The sequence below is a fragment of the Pleurodeles waltl genome, chromosome 6, assembly GCF_031143425.1.
Source record: "Pleurodeles waltl isolate 20211129_DDA chromosome 6, aPleWal1.hap1.20221129, whole genome shotgun sequence".
Taxonomy (NCBI): Eukaryota; Metazoa; Chordata; class Amphibia; order Caudata; family Salamandridae; genus Pleurodeles; species Pleurodeles waltl.
The window spans coordinates 1,514,096,753-1,514,123,630 of NC_090445.1; the positions used below are offsets into that span (position 1 = coordinate 1,514,096,753).

Below are 26,878 nucleotides of genomic sequence, written 5' to 3' on the forward strand. Positions count from 1 at the left end.
TTTTCCCCCCTTTCATTTGCATCAACTATCTGAGAGGCTTGTGGTCAGTTTGAACTCTGAAGTGAGTACCTAACAGGTATTGTCTCACCTTCTTCAGGGAACAGACCACAGCAAAGGCTTACCACGCAATGGCATTCCAACACGGTTTTCTGGAGTGTAACCTTCCGCTCATAAAAGAAAAAAGCTGGGCCTGGCTATCATCATTGGTCTGTGATAGGATTCCTCCTATCCCATGCTCAGAGGTATCTGTCTGCAGAATGCACTGCTTAGTATAATCTGGAGCTTTTAGAATGGGTGCTGAGCGCACTGCTTCCTTCAGAGTGTCAAAAGCCTTTTGAAAGCTCACTATCCAGTTTACTTATTTGGATTGTTTCTTGGAGGTCAGTTCTGTGAGGGCTGTCAGACTAGTGCATTTCCCTTCGCAAACCTCTTGTAGTACCCAGCCAAGCCATGGAATGCCCTGACTTGGGTCTTGGAGCCTCCCAGTCCAGAATAGTCTGGATGTAGAGGTGACGTACATATATTATATGCAGTGACTTTGGCATGACACACAATGAGTGTGCCAAGTCGTGTTTTCACACAAGCTTTGCATCATGTCAGACAACCTGCAATGGTGCCTGTGTGCAATGTGTAGGGGGGTCCCTTAGGGTAGCATAATACATGCTGCATCCCTTGCGGACCCTCTTTAGTACCCATTGCCCTACGTACCAATTACTAGGGACTTATAGGGGTGCTAAAGTGTGTGCCAACTGTACGCAATCAGAGCATGTTACCTTGTTTTTAGGGTAAGTACTGGTTAACAGGGACCCAGTGAACCTTCAGTTGAAAATCTACAGTACCAGTGGCAAAAAGTAGAGGCGACCATGTCAAAAAGGGCACTTTCCTACATCTGTTCTGCTTCACGGATTGTGTTTGTTGATTATCAATGAGTACTTTTGCTGGTGCTCACCATCTCTACTAATTAAGCACAGCTGCCAGCTGTTTTGCCTCTCTGCACTTGACTGCCTACAGGTAGCTGTTGCTTTGGTCTCTCTTGCTCTCACCATATGCTGCCTGGTAGCTTGACTGCAGTTTCACCATTCTTTCCATTGTCTAACGGAGGATTCCCTTGCTCCGTACAATTCTGTCTAATCCACTATGTTTCTGTCAGCTAATAAACCATGACTGGCTGCACCATTCTGAGCCTGACAGACTTGAGATCCTGAACCAGCATGTCCAAAAAACTACAGGACAAAATGCACTTCATCATAATATTAACACAATTGTGAACTCTGAACAAATGAGTTCTGGTTAGTCGAGCCTTCCCCCACCTGTTACGCCAAGCTGAATAAATATTCCCACCAATTAACCTGTAACTGATACACATTCTGAACTTGGGCATATTTTTCACATGAATGCTGGGAAAAGCTTGCCAACAAAAGAAACTTTGCTGGTGGTTATTTGCCCACAGCAGAGGAAAAGCCTGGATACCTGAGACACTCTGTTGTTGTGACCACAACAAAAGAGGCGATGAGATGACTTTCGACCACCTGCAGAAGGTCTGACTGACTGATAAATCTACACTGAGGATGCTGCCAAGAATTGTTTTCCTGGAAAAAGACTGAAACTATACTGGCTTGTAGAGCTGTAGCAGTGCTTTATGTCTTCTGCTCAGTTAAACAGAGCACACCACAATTCCCTCAGTACCTTTGAGGTGCCCTGTTTTTGTGTAATCCACCACTCTCTTGTACGCTAAATATAGGGGTCATCGCACAGATAGAGAATGGCAGGCGTAGTTGGGTATCTTATGCTGATATTATTTCTGATGTCATCGCAGCTAACCATAGTATCATAAGAGGTAAGTGAATTGCACGGCAGCTACTGTTGCATAGCTAATGATAATTGTCAAGTTTTCTTGGACTTTAAGTTTGAAATCATGACTGTAAAGGCCCTTCAAAATATTTTTTTTCCTGTAATTTGCAAGATGATTTATGTCATAGGTCAATGTGCAATCTTAGAAGAGACAACATTAACATTGCTGGAGAAATATTTTTTATTGAAAATCTTTAATGCTGTATTGATGCAAATTGACCTGTGGTTACTTAATGTGGTGCATTACCTCATGGCATGCCCTGTGCCTAGTAACCGTGAACAGCATGAACATAGAGTTAGCCAGTCTATTTCCCTCAATTTAGTTTTTGTTCATGTTCACCAAAGACAAATGTAGCCATTTTCTGCGCTTATTTTATCTCAATGGATATCGAACCAGCCATCCCTCTGTGTCGAGTGTGCACAGGCAGCCACACTACCACTACCTCCTTTCATGGCCTCAGCTACAGAAGGTAAAGAACGGTGTCTAATTGCAGAAGTTCAGTTGTGAATCTTGAAGTAGCTAATGGGGGATCAAAAATATTCAAACTGTAGCTTACTAAGCCAGGTCAGGTCAGTAAGCCAGGTTTGTGGACCAATGCATCCACTCCATGAATCTATGTTTGACCTCATGATCACAGGTTGAATATCAGCAGGTCTACCCAGCCTTTGAGCCGTCTGAGGTAAACAGAATGATTTGGGTAACAATAAATATCTGTCATGCATCACCATGATGTCCTACAGGTCGGACATGCACTTTGTAAATACATTTTCTGTTATGGCTCATTCAAATTTGGATCCACAAATAGGTCCAGAACTTAACTTGCAATATATCAAAAATGTTCTGAACCCAAGTTTTTCATTTCGAAACCTCTGGACAGATTTGCATTATAGTAATACCAAAATTCTTGTCAAGGTTTGGTGCCAATCTGTCCAGTTGTCTTTAAAAAGAAAGATGGGACCACCTTAAAAATACCCCTTACCCCCGTCCTACCACGTGACCAATCTGCACCAAACTTTCCAAGATCAAACCTAGGTGAACTGATTACTATTTTTTGTAAGTTTCAGCAAAGTGAATGGAATAGTACCTTTCAACAAAAACATGATGGAACAAACAGAATCTTTATCAACTCTGTAACATAATTAGATTTTTACAGACGTGCATATATTTATAGACACAAATGCATCTGATTGAGGTAGAGATCGAGAGGTAAACAGAATGAATGAATGACAGACAGACAGAAGAGGCAGTAAACTTTGGAAATGAAGCAGGCAGCAGCCCGCATTAAGTTTGCCCTCATAAACCCCCGACTACTCACAGGGTGTTTCCTTTCAGGGCCGCATGGTGAAGCAGGTTGAAACTCTGGCGGTTCTGGACTGTGAGGTCTATGTTGGGCACATCTATCAGGATCTCGATAATGCTTGTGAAGTCGGCAGAGATGGCATAGTGCAGGGGTGTGTCCCCTAATGAATCCTAAGAATAAAACAAATAACAATGTTACATTGCACACTGATCACAACAGTATAATATGAAGATGTCAGTTTGCAGGCACATAAATCCAAGAAAAGAATGAAGGGACAATATAAGAAACATAACACAGACTCCCACACACAGCCCATGCTATGATAAAGTAGAATAGCGTAGTGTAGGGGCATACAAATAAATACATTCTAAGCGTTAAAGAATAGACAGATTTTCGAACACATTCACATACTCATCCCTAACGACTGTGCAACTTTGGAGAAAACATTTGCATGGCCACAATGATCTCGCTTTCAAACTTCAGCTACAGGTAGTGCAAGGATTTGCACACACTGACAAACATTCACATCACACAATGTTTTGGGCCAATGAACTCAAGCTAATTTCAAATCATGGGCAATTGGGAGGCATGATAAAGTGGGCTGCGAGGTGGATGTCATCAGTGTATAAACCATCTATCATGTTATCATCGCTTATTGAGGATCACTGGGTGGATTATAGTTGAGGGTTCCAGGATAACAAGTCTGGCTGGGTTTTTTACTCACTGAGTGCAGGCAAACAGGAATCTGATTTAGAGCAATAGCTAGAACACACCTGCCTTCTGCAGCTAGCACCACTGTGTTAAGTATGTATTGAACCAAACATGAGGTTACAGAACAAGAACGACAGTCAAGATGTCTATGCAGTAAGTGTGAGACAGGCACATGAAGAGATGGAAGAAAAATTGATTAAAATGGCTTTATAGTTCAGACTAATCTTTCACATGCTTTAAGAACAGGAAAGGGTTCAAGGCTGTGGTGCGGTTACCAGTGGGTCAAGTTTTCTTCCCAATGCATCCACCCCTTGGTGTATGTGCAAAGCTTAATTTCGATGCACAATGAGAACCCATGATGGTGCATGAAACAGCTTGAGCGTTTCAAGATGAACATCTGAGTGCTCACAAGCAAGACAGAGTGTATAATTATCCAATGACACTGCATCCAGAGTTCAATATACGTCAGTTGACATCAATAGGGGATGGTACCTTTCCATGTCAGTGCACTTGCCGTCCATATTGGGAATGTTTAAGAGATTTCACATGTACCAGCATCAAGAAAGGTGGGGCAGACAAGACAGTGTCGAAGAGTGACAGGGCTGAGAGACAGCAGCACCTTGTCCCTGGAGATGGGCCAAGTAGCAATGCGTATAAAACGCTAGGAATAAAAGTGGGAATCACTCCTGGTAGCTTGGGTTTCCTTTGTTTGAGCGAATAAATACGTTTTCAGAGTTACAAAGTGCTTGCAGCATACCTCAGCTATGAGCAACAATGCTTCAATGAAACTTGATATATGCAGTGTAATGGAAAAACGCTACTCAAGAAGCATAACTGAAAAGATGGATACTGGGGAAAGGAATTTCACTCACATAGGCATAAGGCTTTACAAGTGAGTGAACAGTAGGAGTATGTTTAATACCTGTAGAAGAAGCTATGGGAAACATGGAAGTTCACTAGGAGAACAGCACAAACATAGTGCAGGAGCATAGTACATTTTATAAAATTCCAGAAAGGGTAAATAAAATCAGCTACTAATTTGTGAAATAAATATTTGAATTAATTTGCACTTCTGAATTTAGGGATTTAAGGTACAACTCATTCAAGATCAACCAACTGTGCAGTTGTATTTCATGATGACTAAGGAAAACGTTGTTTAAAGGGAGGTCACAAACTTCAACAAGCAACCACTGAAGTCCAAGGAGGAATCTACCACAAGCATGAAAAACACTCACAGGGAGAACAAAGACAGAGAAGTTTGGGCAGTGATAAACAGCATCAAGAGCACTGAGAGTAATGGAAGCGGGTGAAAGGATAAAGAAGAAAAAAAAATAGTCTGCCATAAGCTTGTCGAAGTTTTCAAACAGCATATTCCAAGACATTCCCTGCAGTTGACAAGGGCTGCAAACGAACAATACAGATTTAAAAGTCAAGTTCCTAAAATATGCAGGGAAAAATAGAAATGTAAGGGTAGTTGGTAAAGAATAGAAAGTTGCACTGACTGTAAATTATCTAATTTTGACTGCAGAAGAAATGTGGGTGGACCAACTGAAGAAGGGCAGTACACGAAATGGATCGAACGAAGACTTATTAAGCTGATGCAGTCAGATGGTTTCTCAATTTTTTTTATCACTAGCATTGCTCCGTGTTGGAACAGCTTAAAGTTGTAGAGAGGCTATTAAAGGTGGATAATTGTAGTGATGGTGCCATTAAAGTGCAAATTGGAAACCTTCTTTAAAATGCAAATGGGGTTTGGGGCAAACATGGTTCCTGAGCACCTGCACCTTGGAGGTGCTCTTGTGTGGCAACCTTTCTGTGGCTGGATATAGAGACAGGAGCATGTTCTGGACCAGGAGTCTATTACACTTTGTTCACTCATCTCTGCTGAACTGGTAGCGCGTAATTTTGTGAACCAGGAGAACCTCCCTGTCCTGGCATTTCGAGCTGCCATTGTACCCCTTTTCAGGCCTGGACACGATTGGGCCTCAGGATTCATCCTGAGGAATGATTTATGAGTCGGACATTCCCAAGCACACTTGATGCTGGATGTGAGAAGCAGCAGCAGTAGTTTGCAGACAACCCCCACGGTAAGACCAATAAAGCTAAGGCTAACACCCCTTCTCTGCTCCTCAGATTCACCACATTACAGAGAGTGAATGAGAACAACTGGCTTAGCGAGAGATGGAGGGCTGACGTCTTGTCTGAATGGATGGTGACTGCCCCGTCTTCATGACCACAGCTGTATTTTCAGTTACCAAGGAAGGGTGCTCTGAAGTGCACTGTATTGCACAGTCTCTATGTAATACTTAGGAAGGCTGGCAGTGGGCAGCAGTCATCACATCCTCAAAGGACAGCAAAGGGAAAAGGACTGAAAAGACAAATGGTTCTTATCTCACAAGAATTCTCTTCTCAGAAACATGCACACATTGCTGAGGCGGTGAATAACCTCTGGCTGGTGTCATGCAGGATGAATCCCTGTTTCTTGAACAGCTGAAAGGTATGTAATGACCATTTACAATATCGAATAAAAAGTATCTTGCATTGAAAGCTGGTAGGAAGAAATGAAGACTAAATTCGAGCAGACTGAGAAAACAAGCTGACCTTTTAGACAGCAGAATATCACATGTGGAAGCTCAGTCACAGAAACAGAAGATATGCAGCATTAAGAACTTTTAAAGAGTGTACTAACACATCAATTGCCCTCCCTTAGAAGCAAGACGTGGTGCACAGGAAAACAGCAAGGGATGCATTTGTTAGTCTGCTTGTGCCAAAGGGTAAGGATGTTAAGCAGTATTACCGGAAGATCATATGTCACTTCCCTATGAATAAGCCTGACAGTTTATCACACTTTTTAAAGCATTTTTTGTTTTAGGTGTTGGCACATATATATGGAACGTAATATTTAATTAATAATTTAAGGAAAATGTTTTTATCACACAACACTACAAAGGCACTTTTTCGTTACTCCTTTCCTTTGCATGGGATAAAGGAATACTATGCTACTACAACAGGTGACACAGCCTCATCTAAGTGGACTTTCTTCCATGGTTATGCAACTCACTTTTCTTTCTGTTGCATTAGTTGGTAGTAACTATAAAACCAAGATTAATAAATGGTAGTATGGTTGCAGTTTTAAAACCCAACTGGAAATGCATCTTCAAATATACTTATTCTAAAATGAGAATCAGGGGAAATAATTAGCATACAAAACAGCTTATTTTGTGCAACCCTGAAGAACTCTAGATTCCCTTATTTTATTGATAAGCTGAGAAGGTTTCCAACAGAAAGTTGCTGAATGGAGAAACATAAGATCTGAGCTCTAATACTTCTTGCCACATTCGAGTCTGGAAAAATCATCTTGTTTTTATGGGCCTCAGTAACTGTATGTGCCTAAGTAGGTAAGGCTTATCTGCATCTGAGTATAATCCATGTTTATTTTTACCATGAGTATTTTTGAAGGATACTGTGTACTAAAACAAAAAAGTAGCCCTCTTAAACTTTTTATGCCATTAATTAAAATCCCGCAACTGCCACCAATTTGCAATTCAGTACAATACTGAAGTATTCAGCTCAATACCATAAGCTGTGAAAAGTCAACTCAAGTTTCCAAAATGTAAGTAAGGAAGGTAAAACTCTTCTAATTGTCTACTGGATTGATAATGCCGTGTCACAGGACTGATTTGGTGACACAAATTCTAATACATTTTAGTACTAATGGTTAAAAAAAAAAAAAAAAACTACAACAAAAGTTACATAAGACATTTCCTATGACTACTTTTTGTGCTCTTACGGAAGACAAAACACCGAGGTCATAAATCTGGGAGAGAGGAGAGATAGATCTTCCCTACCTGAACATTTACTGCACAGTTGTGCTGGCACAAAACCCGCACTACCTCCGTGAAGCCCTTGTTGACAGCAATGTACAAGGCGGTGCACTCAGCATTGTTCAGCAGGTCTGTGGTGGCCCCTTTGCTTACCAGTAGTTCAGCTACTTGAGGCTGGTTTCTAGGAAACATAGGAAAATGAAATTGAGAATTTCTTGCCACCTTTGACGGCCCTTTAACAGCTGATGCCTTATTGGGACATGGACTTTGTGTCATAGATCTCTAGAGGCCAATTACCCAGCTTGTAAAATAACCCCTCCACCTAAGACTGGACACACTGAACTAAATAAGGGCTGCTTGGACTGGACGTTATGTTCTGCCTTGGGACCTGGAAATAACACTAGAGATGCAATTCACAGAACTGGACAACAAATTGCATAGAGGGGATTCAGATCTTGAATTTGGACACCAATTGTTCATTCTGCAGTCACAGCATAGAGACTCTTATGCAAGCCTCTCTTTATACACTTAACGTAATCTTAGATCTCAATTCTGGTTAGTAACGCAGGAAACGTTTCCACTATGTATCTCAGATCAAATTCTATTTGATCTTCATCCCATGATAAGAGTATCATTAGTGATTAAATGCAGTCAGAATCTCAGCGCTCACATTAGTTCAGCAAAATTATGCTGAATTTATTGTGAAGGCTGAGATTGCCGCTGCGCTTAACCAATATCGATACTCTAATCATGGGGATGAAAATAAAATAGAATTCAATTTGAGAAATCATTAGGTTATCCTTACAAGCAACAGATTTTTTAAAAACTTTTTTGGACACCCTTACCCGGGGGATGAATACCCTGTAGAAATTAATTTGAGAAGATATCTAGTTATTTCTAATAACAACATATTGAACTAATTTAGATGACTGTGAAGGACGTTTTCTTCATAAAATGTGCTGAATGAAAAGGAAAATTGATTTCTTAGCTCTGAATAAGCAACTATTGTCACGAAACACGTTTTGGCTATTTTTAAAAATTAATTTATGAAAATAAAGATCAAGATTTATGGCCATTCATGAATAAAAAGTACTTTACATTAAAAAACAGCAATCATGATTCTTATTTCCACCTCTCAGAAAATGATTGATGGTCTGACTTACTTAAACCGTTAAAAATGTGCTGGACAGGTAACCAGCACATCTCAGGGCAATAATCTTGCTTACCATTTTAATGTGCATTCTTCTCACAGTTCACTACGAATGACACTTGTAAGATATCACTTATAAAGGACTGCATCCCCTTCCCCATCTACTATAGCTCCCCAAGGTTTCTCTGTCACAAATATATCACTTTGCAGTGTGCTGCATTAAATTACAGCAGTCTGACCACAAATTGTTTTTTTTCAATTCCTTCTAATTTTCTGCATAGCGACATGTCTTCACTTTGCACTGACAAGCACTAGCAATGGCCTTCCTAGTAATCACCCCACTGCAGCCTAACCGGCTAACAAACTCCCCAGAGCCAACTCCGCTTAGAACCATTCTTATTAGAGTTAACTTTTAGCCACAGGAAGGGAATTTATCAGTTCACAAATTCAACAAATTCATGAGATAGAAGAGGTACCATTGCAGAGGACAGTGTACCTGCCTGGAAAAGACATCCCCATTGTTGGATAAAGCCATCCTTCCCACCTCCACAAAACAAATACTTCCGGGGCCTAGGCCACAATGACAATCACTGAGGGATGGGTATGAATTGCCTCGTACCCGAAAGCAGCATAGTGCAGCGCAGCATCCCCTTCATCGTCCTTCAGGTCAATATTCGCCTGGGCCTGAAGCAGAACCTGCACAACCTCGAAGCAGCCCAGGTGAGACGCCACCTGCAATGCAGTTCGGCCCTGGTTTCGAATGTCCACCTGAAGAAAAGAGACACCAAGCAGGACTCAGAAAATGCTTACAAGTAAACAATACATGTTAGCCATCAATCAACCAGTTTGCAAAGTTTGCAGTCTAAAATCTTCCTCGCTGAAAATGGGAGACTGAGAAGAATCTGCAACCCCCTCCAGCTGATAAATCAAACTTCTTTCCTTAAGAACATGGGCTTTCTTTTTAAATTGGAGTACATATTACATTGATCACTGACTACTGAATATTTATATTGTCATGTTTCAGCTATTGTACAGAACCTAGAATATGGTGACAACGATTCTGAAAATTTGAAGCAGGAAAAAGAAAATGTATCAGCAGAAAATATTTTAATTTGCGACAACTGTGCGCAATTAAAATCAGCAGTTAGCTATTAAACTTGAAAAATTAAAGTCATGGTCTGTGCTGTGCTCTCAGCAATGAATATGTTTCACAGACGTTGTCCCTCACACTGCACTGTTGTTGAAGGGTCTAATTGCAGAGCACAACAGAGGCTGCTGCTTTTACTTGGTGCAAAGGAGTAAAATTGTAAAAATATGGAGGCAAAAGCAGAAATCGCATCAAGAAAGTACATTCTCCATACAGTTTCAAAAACATAAACGCAAATAAAAACCCTACACTTTTCTTGGACAAACGCTTAGTGCAAAGGCTCTAGCATACCCCTTTGAAGTCTCTTGGTTTCATTTATTTGAACCCTTGATATACGGCAATCAAAACAAATGATGGGGTCACGTCTGGGATACAAATGGTCAGTTTTGAAATATTTAATGAGTAATACTACAATTTGAAAGGGTGACACACATAGGAACTATGGGTGTTTTACAGAAAGGTCCTTTTTATGTGTCAAATAAAAATCTTAAAGCAACAGAGCGAACCAGAGATGACATCACTTTAAGATAAGAAAATAAGTTACTCTAGTATTGGAACCTTTTATAGATCCACATGCTTGAATCATTCTGTGTTGTCGAGATGGTAGTCCCTGGTACCATAGTAGTAATGGCAGGGAAAAGTAAAATATATAACATGAAGGCCTTAGGCCCTTCAATTTTGCAACCTATCATAGTCTATAAAATAAAAAAACAGACCAAACCTATCTGTCGGCCATTCAGGCTGCCTTTCTCTCTAGCACACTCCTGAGAGAAGCTCCAGTCCCTCAGATATTCCTTAGCACAAATGCAGGAGATCCATAAAAAGTGAGCTTCTTCTCATAGAAGGAGGGTGAATCTGACCCAGTGGTAAAGACTGCTGCATTACAAGTTGTGGGGTTTGGCTGAAGCCAAACCACCACAACGCCGCATGGCCCACCGGTGCAGTCGTACCAATGCGGCTAGCGGTAAGCTCCTCTGGGCTGGCGGCAGGCCTCTGGCTGCCACCCGCATTACAGGGCAGCAGACCACTAGGATTTTCATGGTAATCGCACCGCCACAAAAACCCTAGGTGAAATGCACCCAGCGACAGGAAGAAAACAAGTTACTTACCTGTAACTACAGTTATCCAGTATTGGTATCTTTCATATATTCACATGCTTGAATCATCCCCGTCGTCGAAGTGGGAGTCCCACGGTAATTAAAATAGCAATAAATAATAAATAAAAAAATGTTGTCATAGGCTATAATGGAGTCAGAGCTTGCTCATATAGCCTATCCATGTCCTTTTGTGAAAGGACCCAAACCTGCCTGCTGTCCAATCAGGCACCAGCACCCTCTAGAACCTTCTCCAGAGAAGCTCCCTTCCTCAGATTTTCCAGCACGAGAGTGAAAAATTAAAAACCTGAGAGGAATGCGAGCATCAAAGGGGAGGAGGGTGGGTCGCATGTGAATTTATGAAAGATACCAATACTGGATAATGAAAATGTCACTTACCCAGTGTACATCTGTTCGTGGCATCAGTCGCAGTAGATTCGCATGTTCTGCAATAGCTCGCCATCTGGTGTTGGGCCGGAGTGTTACAAGTTGTTTTTCTTCGAAGAAGTCTTTCGAGTCACGGGACCGAGTGACTCCTCCTTTTGTCTCCATTGCGCATGGGCGTCGACTCCATCCTCGATTGTTTTTCCCCGCAGAGGGTGAGGTAGGAGTTGAATTGTAGTAATAGTGCCCATGCAATGGAGTGACTAAGTATGCACTTATTTAAGGTTGAGATGATACATATATAAATAATTGAAGGTAACTTCCAAACTGCTACAGGCTCCCGGGGAGGCGGGTGGGCACATGCGAATCTACTGCGACTGATGCCACGAACAGATGTACACTGGGTAAGTGACATTTTCAGTTCGATGGCATCTGTCGCTGTAGATACGCATGTTCTGCAATAGACTAGTAAGCAGTTATTTCCCCAAAAGCGGTGGATCAGCCTGTAGGAGTGGAAGTAGTCTGAAATAATGTCCTTAATACAGCTTGACCTACTGTGGCTTGTTGTGCGGATAACACGTTTACACAGTAGTGCTTGGTGAATGTGTGAGGCGTAGACCATGTGGCTGCCTTACATATTTCTTGCATTGGGATGTTTCCTAGAAAGGCCATGGTAGCACCTTTCTTTCTGGTTGAGTGTGCCCTTGGTGTAATGGGCAGCTGTCGTTTAGCTTTAAGGTAGCAGATTTGGATGCATTTAACTATCCATCTGGCTATACCTTGTTTTGAAATTGGGTTTCCTGCATGAGGTTTTTGAAATGCAATAAAGAGTTGTTTAGTCTTTCTGATGTTCTTTGTTCTGTCAATGTAATACATTAATGCTCTTTTGACATCTAATGTATGTAGTGCCCTTTCAGCTACGGTATCTGGCTGTGGAAAGAACACCGGAAGTTCCACTGTTTGATTTAGATGGAACGGTGAAATAACCTTTGGCAAAAATTTAGGATTGGTCCTTAGGACGACTTTATTTTTGTGTAGTTGTATAAAAGGTTCCTGTATAGTAAACGCCTGAATCTCGCTTACTCTTCTCAGGGAAGTAATGGCGATGAGAAATGCCACCTTCCAGGTTAGGAACTGTATGTCGCAGGAGTGCATGGGTTCAAAAGGTGGACCCATAAGTCTAGTTAGGACAACATTTAGGTTCCATGAAGGAACAGGTAGTGTTCTTGGTGGTATAATTCTCCTAAGGCCCTCCATGAATGCTTTAATGACTGGTATTTTATATAGGGAAGTTGAATAGGTAGTCTGCAGGTATGCAGATATTGCTGCAAGGTGAATCTTAATGGAAGAGAAAGCTAGGTTAGATTTTTGTAAGTGAAGCAAGTAACCCACTACATGTTCTGGAGTTGTGTGTAATGGTTGTATTTGATTAATATGGCAGTAGCAAACAAACCTCTTCCATTTACTTGCATAGCAGTGCCTGGTGGATGGCCTTCTTGCTTGTTTTATGACTTCCATACATTCTTGGGTAAGTTGTAAGTGCCCGAATTCTAGGATTTCAGGAGCCAGATTGCTAGATTCAGCGATGCTGGATCTGGGTGTCTGATCCTTTGGTTGTGCTGTGTCAACAGATCTGGCCTGTTGGGCAATTTGATGCAGGGTACCACTGATAGGTCTAGCAGCGTTGTGTACCAGAGTTGCCTTGCCCAAGTTGGTGCTATCAATATGAGTTTGAGTTTGCTTTGAGTGAGTTTGTTTACCAGGTAAGGAAGGAGAGGGAGAGGAGGAAAAGCGTAAGCAAATATCCCTGACCAGTTCATCCATAGGGCATTGCCTTGGGATTGTTTGTGTGGGTATCTGGATGCGAAGTTTTGGCATTTTGCGTTCTCCCTTGTCGCAAACAAGTCTATCTGAGGTGTTCCCCAGAGTTTGAAATAAGTGTTCAGTATTTGGGGGTGAATTTCCCATTCGTGAACCTGTTGGTGATCTCGAGAGAGATTGTCTGCGAGTTGATTTTGTATCCCTGGTATAAACTGTGCAATTAGGCGAATTTGGTTGTGAATTGCCCAATGCCAAATTTTTTGTGCTAACATGCTTAACTGCGTGGAGTGCGTCCCTCCCTGCTTGTTTAGATAATACATTGTTGTCATGTTGTCTGTTTTGACGAGAATGTATTTGTGAACTATTATTGGTTGGAAAGCTTTTAGTGCTTGAAAAACTGCAAGAAGTTCTAGGTGATTGATATGCAGTTTTGTTTGATGTACGTTCCATTGTCCTTGTATGCTGTGTTGATCGAGGTGTGCTCCCCACCCTGTCATGGAAGCATCTGTTGTTATTACGTATTGTGGCACTGGGTCTTGGAAAGGCCGCCCCTTGTTTAAATTTATGTTGTTCCACCACAGAAGCGAGAGGTAAGTTTGGCGGTCTATTAACACCAGATCTAGAAGGTGACCCTGTGCTTGAGACCACTGTGATGCTAGGCATTGTTGTAAGGGCCTCATGTGCAGTCTTGCGTTTGGGACAATGGCTATGCATGATGACATCATGCCTAGGAGTTGTAATACCATCTTTGCTTGTATCTTTTGTGTTGGATACATGCGTTGTATGATGGTGTTGAAATTTTGAATTCTTTGTGGACTTGGAGTGGCTACTCCTTTTGATGTGTCTATTATGGCTCCCAGGTATTGTTGTACCTTGCGTGGCCGAATTTTGGATTTTGTGAAATTGACGGTGAACCCTAGTTTGAAGAGGGTTTGTATGATATGATTTGTGTGATTTGAGCACTCTATTAACGAATGGGCCTTGATTAGCCAGTCGTCTAGATATGGGAACACATGTATTTGCTGCCTTCTGATGTGTGCAGCGACTACCGCTAGACATTTGGTAAAGACTCTTGGTGCGGTTGTTAATCCGAAAGGCAGTACCTTGAATTGGTAATGTATTCCTTTGAATACAAACCTTAGGTATTTCCTGTGCGATGGGTGAATTGGTATATGGAAATAAGCATCCTTGAGGTCTAAAGTTGCCATGTAGTCGTGCAGCTTTAGCAATGGCAATACTTCTTGTAGTGTGACCATGTGGAAGTGGTCTGATTTGATGAAAGTGTTGACTACTCTGAGGTCTAGGATTGGTCTCAGTGTTTTGTCCTTCTTTGGTATCAGAAAGTACAGTGAGTAAACTCCTGTGTTTATTTGTGTGTTTGGCACTAATTCGATTGCATTCTTTTGCAATAGTGCCTGCACTTCTATCTCTAGGAGATTGGAATGGTGTGTTGTTAAATTTTGTGCTTTTGGTGGTATGTTTGGAGGGAACTGTAGAAATTCTATGCAGTAACCATGTTGGATAATTGCTAGAACCCAAGTGTCTGTAGTGATTTTCTCCCATGCTCTGTAATAATGACCTATTCGTCCCCCCACTGGTGTTGTGTGGAGGGGGTGAGTGACATGTGAGTCACTGTTTAGTAGTAGGGGTTTTGGGGCTTTGGAATCTTCCTCTATTTCTAGGGAATTGCCCTCCTCTATATTGTCCCCGAAAACCTCCTCTATACTGTCCTTGGTAACTGGACGGTGTGGCTTGTGAGGTGCTGGCTTGTGTGCTTTGACCCCGAAACCCCCCTCGAAAGGGCGTTTTACGGAATGAGCTGTAATTCCCTCTGCTCTGCGGGGAGTAGAGTGCGCCCATGGCTTTGGCAGTGTCCGTATCTTTTTTGAGTTTCTCAATCGCTGTGTCCACTTCTGGACCGAACAGTTCTTTTTCATTAAAAGGCATATTGAGAACTGCTTGTTGAATCTCTGGTTTAAATCCAGACGTTCGGAGCCATGCATGCCTTCTGATAGTTACAGATGTATTAATTGTCCGTGCAGCTGTATCTGCAGCGTCCATGGAGGAGCGGATCTGGTTGTTGGAGATGGCCTGTCCCTCCTCAACCACTTGTTTTGCCCTATTTTGGAAGTCTTTGGGCAGATGTTCAATGAGATGTTGCATCTCGTCCCAGTGGGCTCTGTCATAGCGCGCAAGTAGTGCCTGGGAGTTCGCGATGCGCCACTGGTTTGCAGCTTGTGCTGCGACTCTTTTACCAGCTGCATCAAACTTGCGGCTTTCTTTATCTGGGGGTGGTGCATCTCCAGATGTGTGAGAGTTGGCCCTTTTCCTAGCTGCTCCTACAACAACAGAGTCTGGTGGCAGCTGTGTTGTGATGAAAGCCGGGTCTGTAGGAGGCGGCTTATACTTTTTTTCCACCCTTGGTGTGATTGCCCTACTTTTGACCGGGTCCTTAAATATGTCTTTTGCGTGCCGGAGCATACCAGGGAGCATAGGCAGGCTTTGGTAGGAGCTGTGGGTGGAGGAGAGTGTGTTGAACAAGAAATCATCCTCGACCTGTTCTGAGTGGAGGCTTACGTTGTGAAATTGTGCTGCTCTAGCCACCACCTGAGAGTACGCGGTGCTGTCTTCTGGTGGAGATGGTTTTGTAGGGTATGCCTCTGGGCTGTTATCTGACACTGGGGCGTCGTATAGGTCCCATGCGTCCTGGTCTTGGTCACCCTGGCTCATGGTGGTGTGAGCTGGGGAGTGTGATGGCGTTTGTGCTGGTGAAACGTTAATCACGGGCGGAGGAGAGGGTGGTGGTGTAACTCTTTTCACCACTTTTGGTTGTGGTGCTTGTTCCGTCTGGAACTCCAACCTTCTCTTTCTCCTAATGGGGGGAAGGGTGCTTATTTTTCCTGTCCCCTGCTGAATGAAGATACGCTTTTGCGTATGGTCCGCATCAGTTGCTTGTAGCTCTTCCTCAAACCTATGCTTCTGCATTTGGGAGGTTAGCGAGTGCTCTTCTGTATAAGAGCCTGAAGCTGGGTCGCTTGCAGTTTGTTTCGGCGTCGAAACTTTGTCTGCGTGTTTTTTCGGCTCCGAGGTGACTTTTTTCCTTTTCGGGGCCGAAACCTCTCGGCGTCGATCTGTTTCGGTGCCGCTGTCTCGGCGTCGAGCCGTGTCCACACCGGCATCTCGGTGTCGAGGCTTGTCTCCAGCACTTTCTCGGTCCCGAGAAGGCTGCGTGCCGGTGTCTCGACCGGAGTCGGACGATCTCGGCACTGTTTGGGCCTTTTTCGGTGCCGACGGTCGGTCACCGATTTTATGGGTTGAGCCATGGCCTGGTGGCAGTGGCGTCCCCTGGGCCTTGTAAATGTTTCTTTGTGTGGTTTTCGACGTCTTACTCACGGTTTGTGTATCGTCGAATCCTTCGGAGTCTGAGTCTTGGATCGAGAAGGTACCTTCCTCTTCCTGTTCCTCGAACTCCCGTCGGGCTGTCGGTGCGGACGCCATTTGAAGTCTTCTGGCTCGACGGTCTCGGAGTGTTTTTCGGGACCGGAACGCACGACAGGCCTCGCAGGTGTCTTCGCTGTGCTCAGGTGACAGGCACAGGTTGCAGACCAAGTGTTGGTCTGTGTAGGGGTATTTATTGTGGCATTTGGGGCAGAAACGGAACGGGGTCCGTTCCATCGGCGTTCTTCAGCACGCGGTCGGGCCGACCAGGCCCCGACGGAGGATCGAAAAATTACCCCGAAGGGCACCGGAGCTCTTCGATCTTCGATGCGGTGTTGAATGTAAGTATGCCGATCCCGAACGCAACAATACCGACGAAAATCTTCCGAAATTAACTATTTTTTCTGTTCCGAAACTCGGAGCGACAGGAACACGTCCGAACCCGATGGCGGAAAAAAAACAATCGAGGATGGAGTCGACGCCCATGCGCAATGGAGACAAAAGGAGGAGTCACTCGGTCCCGTGACTCGAAAGACTTCTTCGAAGAAAAACAACTTGTAACACTCCGGCCCAACACCAGATGGCGAGCTATTGCAGAACATGCGTATCTACAGCGACAGATGCCATCGAACCTGTAGTTACAGGTAAGTAACTTGTTTTCTTATCCAGTATTGGATCTTTCATAAATTCACATGCTTGAATCTGAATAGACAGCAGTATGGTTGATAAACATTGTATCCAGCGTGGGTGGAGGGTGCGAGCATGAAGACCCTCTATCTAAATTATAGTTAATAATAATAACATTTATAGAAAACTTATACATTTCTGAGCGTGAGTTACGAAGGAATACAGATACTCTAAGTACGTGCATATATACATATATATATATATATATATATATATATAAATATAGATAAAATTCATCTATCTGCATACACATTAATAAGTACATACATATGTACACTTTAGATATTTCACCAGGAAACACAATAGAAACATGGTTATCTGCATCTTAAACCATATGACTATAACTAAGGAAAGGTCTCACCTTAATGAAAGAGATGGCGTAGCACAGCTTGTCCTACTAGAGAGTCTGTTCTTTGTGATGACTCCAAACAATAGTGCTGCGTAAAGCAGTGTGTGGTTTTCCATGTCGCAGTTTGGCAAATTTTTTCAAGGGCAATACCTTGAAACAAAGCAGCCGATGTGGAGACTGCTCTTGTAGAGTGGGCTCTCGGGCGCCTAGTCAAGGGTTTTCCTGCCTTGGTGTGACAAAAGTGGATTGTGGAAGAAATCCATCGGGCTATAGTGGCCTTGGTTACTCCTGTTCCCTGACGTCCCAGAGAATAAGATACTAGGAGTTGGTCTGATTTCCTGATGTTCTTGGTACTTTGCAGGTAAAATTTTAGGCATCGTTTAATGTCCAAAGAATGGAGAGTTCTCTCTGCTATCGTAGTAGGGTTTGGAAAAAAGGTTTGTAGAATAACTGGTTCATTGAGGTGGAATGAAGATGGAACTTTGGGAATATATCTGGGATTGGTTCGGAGCATAACGAAATCCTCAGAAAAAACTAAAAAGGGTTCTTTAGTAGTGAACGCTTGTATTTCACTGACTCTTCTGGTAGAGGTGAGAGCGAGCAAGGTTGACACTTTCCAGGTGATGTACTTGAGTTCAGCTCTATGGATGGGTTCAAAAGGGGCTTTCATGAGCTGGGAGAGAACAATATTAAGGTGCCACTCTGGCGGAGGTAAGCGAACTGGAGGAAAGGTGCGGAACAGTCCTTTCATAAACTGTTTGATGACTCTGGTTGAACCAATAGACGGCATGTTAGCCGATCGTCTGTAAGAGGCTATAGCTGCTAGGTGAATCTTGACTGATGCATAGGAAAGACCAGCCTTGGAAAGGGAGAGCAGGTAAGGAAGAATTTGCTCAGGATTGATTTGAAATGGGTGAAAATTGTTCTGAGAACACCAAACACAGAACCTCTTCCATTTTAATTTGTATGTCTTATTCGTGCTCTCCGCTCGCGCTTTAGATAATATGAGCCTACATTCTTGGTCGATGTTCATATCTTGGATCTCTCTGAACTCAGGAGCCAAGCATGCAAGTGCAGTGAAGTTGGGTCGGGATGTAAGATGAGACCCTGATTCTTCGATAGAAGATTGTGGTTGCAAGGGAGACGGACTGGATTGGCTATTGACCGGAGGAGGAGCTCCGTGTACCAGTACTGCCTCGGCCACTTGGGGGCTATGAGAATGATCTTGCAGCCTTCGGTCTTCATTTTCCTGAGGAGTCTGGGAATCAGAGGAATGGGGGGAAAAGCGTATGCAAAGATCCCGGACCATCTTATCAAAAGAGCATTTCCCCACGACCCCGGGAGTAGGTATCGACTGGCGTAAAACTGGCATTTGGCATTCAGGTTGGTGGCGAACAGGTCTAGGATCGGCCGACCCCATCGTTGAAAAATGCTCTCGAGTATGGTCTGGTTGAGTTCCCACTCGTGACAGTTGTCGTCTGTCCTGCTGAGAGAGTCCGCTAGAGCATTGTTGACCCCCGCCAGGTGCTCTGCCCTGAGGCAGACGTTGTTCCGTGTGAGCCAGTTCCAGAGAGACTGAGCTTCCCTTGAGAGGGGGAGAGGGATCTTGTTCCTCCCTGCTTGTTGATGTAGAACATGCTTGTTGTGTTGTCTGTTCTGACTAACACGGATGATCCTGCGATGCGTGGCAGAAAAGCTTTAAGCGTAAGATGAATCGCCTTCAGTTCTAACAGATTTATGTGCATCTCTTTTTGGAGCTTGGACCATCTGCCTTGAGTGCGCATGTCCTGTAAGTGGCCTCCCCATCCTTCCAGGGAGGCGTCCGTGGTGATAACGAAATCTGCTATTGGTGCCAGAAAGGTTAGACCGTGGGAGAGGTGGTTGATGTGGGACCACCATTCTAACGTCTGCCGAATCCTTGGTGTGATGGTTATTAAATCGTCGAAGGATCCTTGTGACTGGGTCCATTGCAGTTGTAGCTCTTCTTGTAGAGGTCTCATCTTGAGTCTTGCCAGCGGTACTAGGACTATGGCTGAGGAAATCATGCCCAGAAGCGATTTGAATAGTCGTACTGAAACGAACTTTCTTGCGGAGATTGCGACAGCCAATTGGGTCAGCTTCTGCTGCCTTGCTAGGGTAAGATATGCCTTGTTTTGGATAGTGTCCAATTCTGCTCCCAGGAAAACTCTCCTGTGTGCGGGGAACACGACTGACTTTTGTAGGTTCACTGTTAGACCCAAACTGTTGAATAGTCTTAGGCAGGCATCTGTGGCTTTTGAGGCTAGTAGAGATGACAGGGCTTTTATGAGCCAGTCGTCCAGGTAAGGAAACACTTGGAAACCCTTGCTTCTGAGGGAGGCTGCGACTGGGGCAAGGCGTTTCGTGAAGATTCTCGGAGCTGATCTGAGGCCAAATGGCAGGACTCTGAATTGATAATGGGCACCGGCTACTGTAAAACGGAGATATTTGCGATGTTTTTGGTGTATTGGAACGTGGAAGTAGGCGTCCTGGAGATCTAAGGTTGTCATAAAATCTCCAGGATTCAAGAGGTGCAAGATATCTGACAATGTGATCATCCTGAAGGATTGTTTCCGAAGGAACTTGTTGAGCTTCCTGAGGTCTAATATAGGACGCCACTCTCCCGACTTCTTCCTTATGAGGAAAAAACGGGAGTAGAATTCGAGACCTCGTTGCTGCAGAGGAACTGCCTCTATAGCCCCTTTGGCCAGAAGGCTGAGGACTTCCGCTTGAAGCAGACGAAGGTGGAGAGAGCTGCCTGATGTTGGTGGGTGAAGCGGTGGCTTTTCTGTGAACTCCAGGGTATGACCTCTTGTCACTACAGGGAGTGCAGAATTATTAGGCAAGTTGTATTTTTGAGGATTAATTTTATTATTGAACAACAACCATGTTCTCAATGAACCCAAAAAACTCATTAATATCAAAGCTGAATATTTTTGGAAGTAGTTTTTAGTTTGTTTTTAGTTTTAGCTATGTTAGGGGGATATCTGTGTGTGCAGGTGACTATTACTGTGCATAATTATTAGGCAACTTAACAAAAAACAAATATATACCCATTTCAATTATTTATTATTACCAGTGAAACCAATATAACATCTCAACATTCACAAATATACATTTCTGACATTCAAAAACAAAACAAAAACAAATCAGTGACCAATATAGCCACCTTTCTTTGCAAGGACACTCAAAAGCCTGTCATCCATGGATTCTGTCAGTGCTTTGATCTGTTCACCATCAACATTGCGTGCAGCAGCAACCACAGCCCCCCTGACACTGTTCAGAGAGGTGTACTGTTTTCCCTCCTTGTAAATCTCACATTTGATGATGGACCACAGGTTCTCAATGGGGTTCAGATCAGGTGAACAAGGAGGCCATGTCATTAGATTTCCTTCTTTTATACCCTTTCTTGCCAGCCACGCTGTGGAGTACTTGGACGCGTGTGATGGAGCATTGTCCTGCATGAAAACATGTTTTTCTTGAAGGATGCAGACTTCTTCCTGTACCACTGCTTGAAGAAGGTGTCTTCCAGGAACTGGCAGTAGGACTGGGAGTTGAGCTTGACTCCATCCTCAACCCGAAAAGGCCCCACAAGCTCATCTTTGATGATACCAGCCCAAACCAGTACTCCACCTCCACCTTGCTGGCGTCTGAGTCGGACTGGAGCTCTCTGCCCTTTACCAATCCAGCCACGGGCCCATCCATCTGGCCCATCAAGACTCACTCTCATTTCATCAGTCCATAAAACCTTAGAAAAATCAGTCTTGAGATATTTCTTGGCCCAGTCTTGACGTTTCAGCTTGTGTGTCTTGTTCAGTGGTGGTCGTCTTTCAGCCTTTCTTACCTTGGCCATGTCTCTGAGTATTGCACACCTTGTGCTTTTGGGCACTCCAGTGATGTTGCAGCTCTGAAATATGGCCAAACTGGTGGCAAGTGGCATCGTGGCAGCTGCACGCTTGACTTTTCTCAGTTCATGGGCAGTTATTTTGCACCTTGGTTTTTCCACGCGCTTCTTGCGACCCTGTTGACTATTTTGAATGAAACGCTTGATTGTTCGATGATCACGCTTCAGAAGCTTTGCAATTTTAAGAGTGCTGCATCCCTCTGCAAGATATCTCACTATTTTTGACTTTTCTGAGCCTGTCAAGTCCTTCTTTTGACCCATTTTGCCAAAGGAAAGGAAGTTGCCTAATAATTATGCACACCTGATATAGGGTGTTGATGTCATTAGACCACACCCCTTCTCATTACAGAGATGCACATCACCTAATAGGCTTAATTGGTAGTAGGCTTTCGAGCCTATACAGCTTGGAGTAAGACAACATGCATAAAGAGGATGATGTGGTCAAAATACTCATTTGCCTAATAATTCTGCACTCCCTGTATATCTAGCACCCACTTGTCCGATGTTATCTTCTTCCACTCTTGGATGAAGTTGGAAATGTTTGCTCCTATTTGTTGATGTTGCGGGCATTGAGGGAGCATAGCCGGTGCCTGTGGAAGATCATTGCTTTCTGGGTTGATCTCTGGATTGTGACCCCTGTCTTCGTTTCCCTCCCTGTCTGGTATAGGAGGCAGTCGATGATTGCCTGTACTGCTGATGGTATGAAGGCCTGTACTGCGATTGCTGGTACTGTCTATGAAAGGAACCTCGAAATGAGGTGAAACCTCTGCCTCTAGCCCCTCGAAAGGGCTGCTTCCTGTACTGCAGGGTACCCAGGGACTTGGCCGTGTCTGTGTCCGTCTTAATGGTTTGAAGTGCGTCATCCACATGTTTGCCAAACAAAGATTCCCCATCGTAAGGCATGTCTAGAATTCGGGACTGCACTTCTCGTCTGAAGGATGTGGGCTTGAGCCAACCTTGTCGTCGTAAGACAGCGGCGCCCGCTAGTTGGCGGAAACCAGTAGAGGCTATGTCCAGAGCGCAGTCAATGATTTCTTCCGACGCACGCTCACCTTCCTGTAGGATCTTTCGTGCCTCTTCTTGCTTATTTTCTGGGATGAGGTCCAGGAAAGGTTGCATGTCGGACCACATCTGACGATCATATCGGCCTAAAATTGCTAGTAAATTCGCTGCTCTGACAGTGATTGCAGACATTGAGGAGAATCTTTTGCCTATATTATCCAGTCTGCGACCTTCCTTGTCTGGAGGAGTGGAGATAGGCGTTGATGGATTTTTGGAGCGCCTTTGAGCAGCCTGTGAGATGACCGAATCAGGCTTTGGATGGCCAGTAAGGCATGCCGGAGAATCTTGGGTCGCCTTATATTTTTTATCCAGTTTTTGTGGAACTGGAGGAACAGTAGCCGGATTCCGCATAATCTTTGTGCCCTCGCTCCAAATGTAATCAATAATCGGAATGGACCGTACCGACTTCCGTGATTGTTCTTTGAAATCATGCAGGAAACATTCCGATTGGGAGACAGATGTTGGTAGGTGGAAACGTACTGCGGCTCTGTCCATAAGATTATGGAAACCACCTATGTCCTCGGGCGGAGAATCAGAGGGGCGAGGAGGTGGTGGAGAAGGAGTGGGGGCCAAGTAATCATCCCATTCCTCTGTAGGATGTTGTGGAGTAGAAATTTCTCCTTCTTCTTGCTCTTCTTCCCCTGAAGTGGAACCTTCATCTCTGGGGGGTGCAGCTAACACCGAGTGTGATGTTGATCTTGGAGTAGCTGGAGGAGGAGGAGCATTACCTGGCGTCACCGTAGAGACCGGCGCCGGTGGTTGACCTTCCGCTGGAAACCTTCTCCTATAATCCTGAAGCATGGATTGTAAATCCTGGATTAAGGAGGAAGGCATTTCTACGGTGTCTCTGTGTTGAGGCTCCCGTGTTTCATAGTATTGGTCCTGATGAGAGTAGTATGGTTGATACTATTCATACTCATTCTCTTCATCGTCATCTTGATATTTGACATGGAGCTGCGAAGGGCTATGTGCATCTCCAAAAGGACCTTCGTCCGATTCCTCCCAGTCAAGAAGAGGACTGGGTAGTAAAGCCGACACCTTGTTTGGAGATGTGTCGGTAGGATAAACGTCCTGTGCAGGTAGACTTCTGATGCTGACCATGGCTCGGAGAGCTGGAGACCTGGAAGAGGTAGGAATGGCCTCAATGTGTCCGCTAGGCATCACTGCTGTCGATGGCGTGAAAGTTGATGCAGCCGTGGATGGTGCAGATTTTTCCGTTGACGGTGGTCTCGTCGACGGTGGTTTCGCCGACGATGATTTCGCTGACAATGGTCTAGTCGACGGTAGTGTCGTCGACGGTAGTGTCGTCGACGGTAGTTTCTTTAACCCCGTCGATGGCGATAGCGCCGATGAGAATGACGTGGGTGAGGTTATAGTCAACGGGGCAGTCGTCGACGGTGCCGATGGAGTCTGGAGAGAAGGGACCGGACCCCTTACCATCGATGTTAAGGTCGTCAACGCTGACGACGGTCTCGTCGACGATGAAGTCGAGATGGTAGATGTAGGTACCGTCGTCGTTGTCACGGTCGTCGACGGTGTCGTCGTCGTTGTTCTAATTTTCAGAGTCATCTTTCCAGAAGTAGAAGGCTCTGAAGAAGGAGATAGATGGTAAGACTCCTTCTTTTGAAGAGGAGAGGAAGGCTCAGAGGAGACTGAAGTCTGTAAGCCCTTCCCATGATGAGATTTCTGTCTCTTTCTGGATTTCTCTATGTGGCCTAGGTCCTCAGATCTGGACCTTTTATGTGGCCTCTCTGACCCACTCTCCTCACCTGAAGTACAGGATTTGGCCTGTAACCATGTCAGGAGTCTGCCCTCCCGGTCTCTGAGGGTCTTTGCGGAGAAGGTGCGACATATTTTGCAGTCCTTAACCTGATGTTGTGGGTAGAGACAGTACAAACATTCTTTATGTGGGTCATCCACATGGAGCCTTTTCTTCCCACAGGTCTTGCAAGGGCGGAAAAGGCCTTTTCTAGAAGAATCTGACATATTTGAAGCTTTCTTGAGAGAAAATCTCTGAAGTAGAAGAAAAAACTGAGCAGAGCTCAGGGAGACTCCCTTCACATGACGTGCGGTAGGTAATCTGAGGAAGGGAGCTTCTCTGGAGAAGGTTCTAGAGGGTGCTGGTGCCTGATTGGACAGCAGGCAGGTTTGGGTCCTTTCACAAAAGGACATGGATAGGCTATATGAGCAAGCTCTGACTCCATTATAGCCTATGACAAAAAAAAAATATTTATTATTTATTGCTATTTTATGTACCGTGGGACTCCCACTTCGACGACGGGGATGATTCAAGCATGTGAATTTATGAAAGATCCAATACTGGATAATCCCTATTCCTGTCGCCGGCACCCACACACCCCGACACGTCCACACACCTTCATGCACCCCACCCATCTCCAAGCACCCTCCCACCCATCCACACCCTTGCAAAGACCCCCACCCAACTGCACATATCCAACTAACCGCTTCCACACTGACCTACACACCCCCACTCTCACACATACACCCCCCTCCGCAATCATTCACACCCCCTTTACATTTATGCACACTCCCACCCCCTCCACGCACGCATTCATTCACACTTCCCCCTCCGCATACGCGCTTACACCCCCCTCATCCACATACTTGCACAGACACCCCCACTCACTTGCAGACTTGAACACATAAACCCCCACTCACATGCATCCCAATACACACTCACACCCCGACAAACCCGCTCCCCTGCACATACATGCAGACCCCCTCAATTGCACGCATACCCTCTGAATACACACGCGCACTCGCACCCCAACACACACTCCCTCCGCATGCATGCAGACATACACAGCCTTCACTTGCACATACATACACACACGCACACCCATTCTGGCACACATAGAAGCACACACCACACACATGCACCCAACTCCCTCCACCCCCCCCCCCCCCCTTCGGAAGACCAACATACCTTTTCTGGCGAGGTGGTTGTACAGGAGGGGATGGGTCCTGGCGATTGCCACCGTCAGCACCGCACCCCCAACAGGACTCTGCCACGATGTATTACGTATCATAAGACGGAAGGTGGCGTCTTGCTGCCATGGCAGTGATGCTCGTGGAACCGCCTCTTCATCTCAGTCAGCCAGGCCGACGGATTGGGATTTCTGCTCGTAAACGGGCAGAAGTCCTTTCAGGTCTACTAATATGGCAGTCAGTAGACCGCCAGCACTGGTCTGTTGACTGCAGCTGGTTCGGCGGTCTTTGACAAAGACCGCTGAAGTCGTAAAGAGGGCTTAGGAGTTTTTGTTTCCTTAAAAATGCTGCTGCAGGGCCAGGCATTTTGTAAATATTCTGGGGGCTGACTTCAGACCAAAAGGAAGAACTCTGAATTGGTAGTGGCTCCCAGCTACTGTAAACCATAGAAATCTTCTGTGGTAAGGATGGATGGGGATGTGAAAATATGCATCCTGCATGTCTAGAGTTGCCATATAATCTCCGTGGTTTAGTCGTAGGAGAATATCTTTCAATGTTACCACAAAAAACAATTGCTTTTTTTTAGATATTTGTTTAGATCTCGGAGGTCAAGGATAGACCGCCATTCCTTCCACTTGTTGCAAATGATAAAGAAACGGGAATGGAATCCCGTTCCTTGCCGTGAAAGAGGGACTCTATTGCTCCTTTTCGCATCATGGTCTTGACCTCCAAACTGAGCAGATGTAGATATTAGGGAATGGAGGTTTGCAGTGGGTTTGATGTTGGGATCTGAATAAATTCAAGGGTGTGTCCGAATTGAACCAGGCCGATGACCCATTGGTCTGATGTTATCTATTGTCAGCGTCAGATGAACTGAGATAATGTTCTTCCTAGTCTGAATGGTAGGGAGTGAGGAGTAGCTGGAGCCTGTAGCGGGTCATTGGTGACGAACAGCTTCCTTTCCCTGACATGTTGATCTTTCTCTTGGCATACATCTGTTGTAGGCCGCTTGAGGTGGTTGTTACCTGGGAATATTTAGGCACTCTTACCAAATACAGCTGACAATGGGCACGGATCTCACACTTTTCGAGAATGGCTCCTCAAAATCATATAAGAAACAGTCCATCTGATTGGTAGGCATGGGGAGTGCAAATCTTTTAGCTGCCCTTTTCAGCAAGTTGTGAAAAC

General features: G+C 44.5%; 1 protein-coding gene across 5 annotated transcripts in view; it reads right to left on the reverse strand.

The window, feature by feature from the left end:
- MIB2 (MIB E3 ubiquitin protein ligase 2) overlaps window positions 1-26,878 on the reverse strand; it is a 358,930-nt gene that overhangs the window by 99,949 nt on the left and 232,103 nt on the right. For all 5 annotated transcript variants that reach the window (XM_069241041.1, XM_069241040.1, XM_069241042.1 and 2 more), the window contains 3 exons: window positions 9,457-9,605; window positions 7,712-7,868; window positions 3,168-3,322 (listed from right to left, as the gene is read on the reverse strand). In XM_069241041.1, the coding sequence (XP_069097142.1) occupies window positions 3,168-3,322; window positions 7,712-7,868; window positions 9,457-9,605 (461 nt within the window). The remainder of the gene's footprint in view (window positions 1-3,167; window positions 3,323-7,711; window positions 7,869-9,456; window positions 9,606-26,878) is intronic.